At 40.7% G+C, this 8,942-nt stretch overlaps 1 protein-coding gene across 1 annotated transcript in view; it reads left to right on the forward strand.

Moving 5' to 3' along the window:
• SPPL2A (signal peptide peptidase like 2A) overlaps positions 1 to 8,942 on the forward strand; it is a gene marked incomplete at its 5' end in the record, with an annotated part of 42,102 nt that overhangs the window by 1,511 nt on the left and 31,649 nt on the right. The window contains 4 exon segments of the mRNA XM_014584271.2: positions 230 to 412; positions 1,863 to 1,952; positions 2,443 to 2,576; positions 7,697 to 7,848. Of these exon segments, the coding sequence (XP_014439757.1) occupies positions 230 to 412; positions 1,863 to 1,952; positions 2,443 to 2,576; positions 7,697 to 7,848 (559 nt within the window).

Consider the following 8,942-nt stretch of genomic DNA (forward strand, 5'->3'; position numbering starts at 1 on the left):
CACACACGCGCCCGGCGTGAGTTCTAAGCCACCGGGTCCGGGACGCGAACCGCGGTCGACTACGTGGGAATCCAGTGACATAGCCATTACGCTAACTGCTGGTTCCCTGAATAAAATAAATTTTAAAAAATATTAAGTAACATTGTATTATGCTAGTATTAGTGTCCTATTACTGAATGCATTTAGCATGAAATATTTTTATCATATTAAAGATATTTCTTATTTTCAGACTTCCATTAGTTTGATGAATCTGACTGTCACACCTCTGTGCAACCCTTTTGATATTCTTCCTGCTGGCATCAAGAACAAAGCAGTTGTGGTACAGTGGGGAACCTGCCACGTTCTTGAAAAAGCTAGAATTGCCCAGAAAGGAGGTGCTGAAGCATTGTTGATTGCCAACAACAGTGTCCTGGTAAGTTATAAAACTGTAGTAACTTCTTTTGAACTCACAGCATCAAATTTCATAGGAATTAAATTACTTTTTTTTTTAATAGACCACAGATTAGTTTATTTTTAACACCCATCATGCCATGAATTCATAGGGAGTAGGTTCCAGTAGCTCAGGCTCCTTTCCACCTCTCACAAGGTGTACTGCTCTGGGTGGAGCAGGCTTTTGCTTTAATTAAACCCAGGTCCCTTTCTCTTTGGCTTCTTTCTTTTTCTGGTCATTTTCCTTCACACGTTTTAGGAAGCTATCTCTGCTCTTAAAATGCTTAATATGCTCAATACACACATTAATTCTCTTGGCAACAATGCCAACAGCATGCTGGGTAACATTGTAGACTCTTCCAGTTTTGCTATGGTAACATTCGTGGGGCATTCCTTTTTGAACAGTACCCATTCCCTTGATGTCTACAATATCACCTTTCTTGTAGATTTGCTTGTATGTTGCCAAAGGAACCACTCCATGTTTTCTAAAAGGCCAAGAGAACATATATCGGGTGCCTCTCCTCTTTTCCTTTGTGTTTGTCATTTTCTTTCCCTTTGTGTTCGTCATTTTGGTTAATTACTGGAAGATGGTGGGTCCAGCCAAAAAGCTTGAATTACTTTTTTGTGTATGGTATAGGGGCTGAGTTTTGAATAATATGGTGGTAAGAGTCTTTGTAAATAAACATTCTGGATATGATAGGGATTTATTTTAATTAGAACATTTTATAGTTTTTCTATTCCTAGAGTAGATAAGACTTTGTTAGGAATATATATGTATATATAGGTGTATGTTATATACTATGCTGTATATGATATCATATATATCTGTTTAAATTCATGTTAAAAGATTTCCATTTTGGAAACTTATATAATATTAAAAAAGAGGCCAACCCCATATTACAGTGGTTGAGGGCAGTGTATTGGAAGCTGGATCCCACATGGCCAACTGTGGGTGAAATTCTGGTCCTGGCACCTTAAAGGCCACATCAGGTGCAGGCGCAGGTGCACGCATGCACCAGATCCTGATGAGACAGAGAATGGGGCATGGTGGCATGACCACAACATGCCCCATTGGGAGTGCTTTGTCTCTGGTGGGTTTATGTGCCCTCTGGCAATTAAAAAAAAGAAAGAAAGAAAGAAAAAACCATGGAACTTTGTTTTGTATCTGAAAGATGTGATGTTTATCTGTAATTGGATAGTTTTATTACTTTTGTTTTTTAAATATAAGAGTAATTAATAAGTTTTTTCTAAAATATTGTTATTATTATTATTATTATTTTATTTGACCAGACAGACACAGAGAGAAGGAAAGTAAGAAGGCATGCTGCCAGGTCTGGGACTCAAACTGTGGTCAGCCATGTGGGAGTCCAACGCCTTAACCACCACACCACCTGCCGGCCCCAATACATTTTCATAATATTTTTTTTCTTTAGTTTCCTCCCTCAGGGAACAGGTCTGAATTTAAAGATGTGAAAATACCGATTGCATTTATAAGCCTCAAAGACTTTAAAGATATGAAACAGGTAACTTAGTAATTACATATTAGATAAAGTTTATAAATAGCACAACTCTTTACTTTTAATCACTGGCATTTAATTTTGATTATTATACATGCTCTGTGTGTTAATAAGGAGCTATAAAGGCTTATTAAGTCTTTATATGGGAAGTATTCATATTTATTTTGGCACAAAATATCTAAGTCTGACCTTTAAAAAGAATATTTATTTGCTTTGAGTTCTCTTACAATCTCTTCTGTCATATCATTTATCTTAACTTTGATTCCTTGAACAAAATGTGCTGGTGTAGAATGCTGCACTTCTAGGATTTTATAAACCAAAGCATATTTTCCTATTTTGACTAGAGAATATCTCACGTTGTCAAACAGTAGTTCTAGTCTTTCTGGCTGTCTTGATGCATAGTGTGTACCTCAGGGTGAAGTGTAGAATATTTCTGCCATGGTCTATAACAGAAAGAAAGTTAATTCCTGTGTTTAACTGTTATTTCGCCTTTCAGACTTTCGGAAGCAACATTACTGTGCAGATGTATTCTCCATCGTGGCCTAACTTCGACTATACTATGGTGGTTATCTTTGTAATCGCTGTATCCACTGTGGCATTGGGAGGATACTGGAGTGGACTGATCGAGTTGTAAGTTTAATTCAACTTTAGTGTTTTTGTGATAAATGGTTAAAGGATTACCGTTTGTAATTACTTTGTAATTATTTTAATCATATACCAACATTTTAAAATTTTCACCTGAGCAGGACCAGCAGTTAGCGTAATGGCTATGCCGCTGGACTCCCATGTAGTCGACCGTGGTTCGGGTCCCGGACCCGGCGGCTTGAACTCACACTGGGTGCGTGTGCGTGCGTGCCCAGGATCCCCAGAGAAGAGTGGAGGAGAAGGGATTGTGGTGTGGTCATCCCCCCGGGGGGTGATTTCTCGCTTTCCGTGTCTGTCTCTGTCTTTGTGGTGAGCGCAGGTGCCCTGTAGCAAAAACCTCTCCAAAAAAAAAAAATTTACCTGAGGCTCAGCTATGGTGGCACATGCTGCTGAGATGCCCATATTCAGAGGCTGGGTCTGTGTAGGAGGCCCTAGTTTGGTTCAGCTTAAGCAGGCTAGGTATGGCGGCATACACCTGTAGTCCTACCTGCTAGGAGGCTGGGCAGGAGATGAGACCCTGTGAAAAATCCACCAATCTCTTTCTCCTCCCCTGCCCTAATAAATAAAAACAAACTTGAAAAAAAAATTGGCTGTGCAGTATGGCAGGTGGCTTGGTGGTTAAGGCCCTGGACTCTCACATGGCTGACCACAGTTCAAGTCCAACACCTGGCAGCTTGCTTTCTCACTTCCTCTCTCTCTCCCCTCTCTCTCTTCTTCTGTGTCTCTTCTCTGGTTAAATTTTTAAAAATAATAATAACACATAAAATTAAATGGTTTTTTGTCTGTTTTAAATTGAGGGGCTTAGGGAGGACAGGCAGTAGCATGGTGGTTAAAGCAGCTGGATCCCACATGGCCAGCTCTGTGGCTCAGGTCCTGGACCGCTTGGCTTGAGAAACAAACTGGGCATGTGTGCATGTGTGTCCAAAATCCTGAGAGAAGGATGGAGGAGAAAAGATTGTGTGGCCATCTATAGATTTCATTTAAAATGACTTATTTGTAGCTAAATGAAGCTAAGTTTATTTGTAATCTCTTAAATGCTACATCTGATTTATGCCGAGAGGAGAATCTTCAAGTTTAAATAAGTGTTAATTCCTTTAATGCTGAGCTTTAAACATTTTGCATATATATATATATTTTTTTTTTTTTGGAGAGGTTTTTGCTATAGGGCGCGTGCGCTCGCCAGACAGACAGAGAGAGACATAGAGACAGAACGCAAGAAATCACCCCCTGGGGGGATGGTCATGCCACAATCCCTTCTCCTCCATTCTCCTCTCGGAATCTTGGGCACGCACGCACATGCGCCCGGCATGAGCTTTAAGCCACCGGGTCTGGGACGTGAACCACGGTCAACTACGTGGGAGTCCAGTGACATAGCCGTTACGCTAACTGCTGGTTCCCAACATTTTGCATATTTGAAGAGCATGTTTAAGCTTCTATTAGTCACATTTTTTCATGTGAGGAAGAATGATTTTTCTTTCTTTCTTTCTTTCTTTCTTTCTTTATTTATTTATTTTGGAGAGGTTTTTGCTATAGGGCGCGTGCGCTCGCCAGACAGATAGAGAGAGACAGAGAGATAGAAAGCAGGAAATCACCCCCCAGGGGGGATGGCCACGCCGCAATCCCTTCTCCTCCATTCTCCTCTCGGGATCTTGGGCACGCACGCACACGCACCCGGCGTGAGTTTAAGCCACCGGGTCCGGGACTCGACCCGCGGTCGACTACGTGGGAGTCCAGCGACATAGCCATTACGCTAACTGCTGGTCCCATCATTTATTTATTTTTAAAGAATTATCTATTTTAACTTTATTCATCCATTCATTTGATTTTAATTTGACCAGACACACACACAGAAACAGGGAGAGAGAAAGTAAGAAAACAAGCCATCAGGTCTGGAACTTGAACCAGTTCAGCCATGTGGGAGTGTCCAGCGCCTTAACCACCATGCCCCCGGCTAGTCCCCTCTTTCATTATTTGTTTTATCAAGCATAGTATATAGTGTCTTAATATCATTTTCTTTATTACTTTGTAGGACTTTGTAACTAATTTTCTTTTTCTTTTCCTTTCTTCTTCTTCTTTTTCTTTTTTTTAATTTTGCCAGAGGATGTGTGCACTAGCTGGAGAGAGAGAGAGAGAAAAAGAGGGAGGGACAGAAAGAGAGAAAGCATCCCTCTATAGAGTATGGTCATGCCACAATCCCGTCTCTTCTCTCTCTCCCTCTTGTTGGGGTTTAGGACACACACTTGTGCACCTACTGTGTTTTTTAAGTCGCCGGTCTGGGTTTGAACCACGCAATTGGCCATGTGGAATCTAACTACCCTAACCACCATGCCACAGGCTGGCCCTATAACTGATTTTCCAAAATCTACTGGTACATTGAAAACATTTTTCCATTTACTATAGATTCTCACTGTACTTCTATTTATTGTTTTTAGTTTTCTTTTCCAAAGTAGTGCTGCTCAAACTGTAATGTGGATGCATAATATCTTGAGCTTTTGTTAAAATCCAAATTTAGATTTAGTAGGTTTGGGATGGGGACCAAGATTCTACATTTTTAACAAGTTCTCGGGACCAGCAGATGGTTACGTTGCTAGACTTCCACGTAGGCAACTGCAGTTTGAATCTCAAACCCAGTGATTTGAAATTGAAGCTAGGCGCATGTGTGTGCGTGCCTAAAATCCTGAGAGGAGAATGGAGGAGAAGGAATTAAGGCATAGCCACTCTTCGGAGGAGGGGGGTGATTTCTTGCTTTTTGTCTCTGTGGCTCTCTGTGTCTCTGGTGAGCGCACGCACCCTATAGCAAAAATCTTTCTTAAACACACACACACACACACACACAAAGTTCCTAAGTGATTTTGCTGGTCCATAGACCATACTTTGAGTGAGCAAAGCAAGCTTATTTATATATGTGTTAGGACAGCCTCCTCCTTGAGAAAACTGGAGATTGAAGGGGTAGATATGTCAGCTTTGTTGTTGTTTCTCTCTCTCTCTCTCTCTCTCTCTCTCTCTCTTTTGAAGATGTTTTTGCTGTAGGGTGCATGTGCTCGCCAGAAAGACAGAGAGAGAGACAGAAAGCAAGAAATCAGCCCCCAGGGGGGATGGCCATGCTGCAATCCCTTTTCCTTCATTTTCCTCGGGATCTTGGGCATGCACGCATATACACCCAGCGTGAGTTTAAGCCACGGGGTCCAGGACTCAGCTTTGTTATTTCTAAAACATGGTGATGGAGCAGAAAGAAACAAAAACTGGTGGCCTTCAGTAGCCAAATAGGGAGAGAGAACTCATCTGCTGAATTATGGGTTTAAAAATTGAGGGGGCTGATTCTAAGAGCAAAATAAAGATAAGACGAAGTTATTTGTTGAACTTCTTTTGTATCCTTTATAGACAAGCACAGAACAGGAATATAGTAAATACTGAGTTGATAGTAGAATTTAATGTTTACATTTAAGGAAGCCAATTTTAGAAATACTTTACTGTCTTTAAGTTGACAATCGTGTGTAAGAAGCATGTTTACCATTTGAAATATATTACATCCATATAACTAGTTTCCAAATTAGATAATATAAACATCTACAAACATTAATTTACTTACAAAATATATGTCATCTATTTAAACAGTTTTGCTTCCAGAAAACAAAACAAAACAAAACGAAAAAACCTATTTCAATAGTTGGTGGTTAAGAACAGATTGTCTCTAGTGGGTAGAATTATAGGGGAATTTTGCTTTCTAGATTAAATTTTCTTTTTTAAAAAAGGATTATTTTATTTAACTTTATTTATTTATTACTATTTTCCAGGTTGATCAGACAGAGAGAGAGAGAGAGAGAAAAAGAGAGAGAGGGAGAGGGAAAGTGAGAAAGCAAGCTACCACATCCAGGCCCTGAACCATGGTTGGCCATGTGGGAGTCCAACATCTTTAACCTCTTTAACCTCTACACCACCTGCCGGCGCTTTAAATATTCTTTTTGATTTGTAGTATTTTTTTGGTTTTTCCATTACCAGAGGGTGTGTGCACTTGCCAGAGAGAGAGAGAGAGAGAGAGAGAGAGGAAGCATCACCCAACACAATGTGACATGATCATGCTTTAATCCTTACTCTTCCATTTCTCCATCGCATTGGGAATTAAAGCATGCACGTACTTGTGTCAGTGTGTTTTTTCAAATCACTGGGTCAAGATTGAAACTGCTATTAGCTATGTGGGATCTGACATGCAGGGCTTACCTGCTGTGGTATGAAGCCTGTCCTAGTTTTTGTTTGTTTGTTTTTTAAGAATTATTTATTTTTTGGGACCAGCAGTTAGTGTAATGCCTATGTCGCTGGACTCCCACTTAGTCGACCGCGGTTCGAGTCCCGGACCCAGTGGCTTAAACTCACGTTGGGCGTGTGTGCATGCGTGCCCAAGATCCTGAGAGGAGAGTGAAGGAGAAGGGATTGTGGAGTGGCCATCCCCCCTGGGAGGTGATTTCTCACTTTCTGTCTCTCTGTCTGTCTGTCTGTCTGGCGAGCGCATGCGCCCTATAGCAAAAACCTCTCCCCCTCGCAAAAAAAAGAATAATTTATTTTTTAAAGAATTTTTTACTATTTTAAATTTTATTTACTCATTTATTTATTTGTTTATTTTTAATTTTGGCCAGAGAGAGAGAGAGAGAGAAAGCAAGCAGGTTACCATGTTCAGGACTTGAACTGTGGTTGGTCATGTGGAAGTGTCTAGTGCCTTAACCAGTTCGCCACTTGCTGGGCCTATCAGTTTTAGTTTTATAAATTACATTACTTTTGTAATAGAAACTAATTTAAACTGATATTAGAGAAGCTTTTTTTTAAGTTATTATTTATTTCATGAGAGTAAGTAATGGGGCTGGGGAATAGCACACCCTCACCTTGGTTTCATGCTATGGGCCTCACCTCCAGCCCTTCCAGCCAGTCAGGATCATGGGCATGTACTTCCAGCACTTGTAGGTTACCCAGAGAACCGAATCTGTGATCTTGCATGTGGATCCAGCATTGTTTGAGCAGCACTTGATCACTGTGTCACCTAGCCAGCCTGACAGATTTTTTAAATAATGGTGTATTACCAAAATTTGCTGAAATTTCTGTGTGTGTTTATGCAGGGAAAACTTGAAAGCAGTGACGAACACTGAAGACAGAGAAATGAGGAGAAAGAAGGAAGAATATTTAACTTTTAATCCTCTTACAGTGATAATGTTTGTGGTCATCTGCTGTGTTATGATGGTCTTACTCTATTTCTTCTACAAATGGCTGGGTAAGAAGTTGTATTTTTTATTTGCTACTTTTAGTTTACATTTTTAAAAATTTATTTGCCTTTCTTTTAAAGTATGTTACCTGAATTATTCTTTTAATATTAATTTTTTTGGAGAGATTTTTGCAATACAGCGTGTGTGTTCTCCAGAGAGACAAAGAAAGAGAGAGAAAGTGAGAAATCACCCCTTGGGGGGGATGGCCATGCCACAATCCCTTCTCCTTCATTCTCCTTTTGTGATTTGGGGCAGGCTCACACACACCTGTTGTGAGTTCCAAGATTCCTGGTCTGGGACTCTACCATGGTCTGCCATGTGGGAATCCAGTCCCTTAACCATTACACCACCTGCTGGCCCCTGGTTAACATTAACTACTTTTTTTAAAAGAATTATTTATCTGATTTTATTTATTATTATGATCACTTTTAAAATTTTCTGTAGAACATGTATGCTCATTGGATAGAGAAAGTGAGAGAAGGTGGGAAAGCAAGCTGCCTGCTATTACTACCTGGCAATCTGCCCACCCAAGAGCCTTTTGGGTATACTTTCCTATTAAATCTTCTTTTCTACAAAAAAAAAAAAAAAGAAAGCAAGCCATCAGATCCAAGACTCAAACTGTGGTCAGCCATGTGGGAGTCCAACAATGTAAGTGCTACACCATCTGCTGTCCCCAACGTATCTGCATTTTTTTAAGAATCATTTTATTTAACTTTATTCATTTATTTTAATTTGACCAGAGAGGGAGGGGAAGCAAGAGAGCAAGAAAACCTCCAGGTGTGGGACTTGAACCATGGTCAGCCACGTGGGAGGTCCAGTGCCCTTAACCACCACACCACCTCCCAGCCCCCAAGATATCCACTCTTAAAACTCAATCACAGAGGGACCAGAAATTAGTGTAATGGCTATGTCGCTGAACTCCTATGTAGTCGACCACAGTTCGAGTCCCGGACCCAGTGGTTTAAACTCACACCAGGTGCGTGCACATGTGTTAAGATCCCGAGAGGAGAAGGGATTGTGGCGTGGCCATCTCCCCTGGGGGGTGACTTGTCGCTTTCTGTCTCTCTGTCTCTCTCTTTCTGGCGAGCACACATGCCCTATA

Source organism: Tupaia chinensis, unplaced genomic scaffold (assembly GCF_000334495.1).
Source record: "Tupaia chinensis unplaced genomic scaffold, TupChi_1.0 Scaffold146140_1, whole genome shotgun sequence".
In the NCBI taxonomy this organism is placed as follows: Eukaryota; Metazoa; Chordata; class Mammalia; order Scandentia; family Tupaiidae; genus Tupaia; species Tupaia belangeri.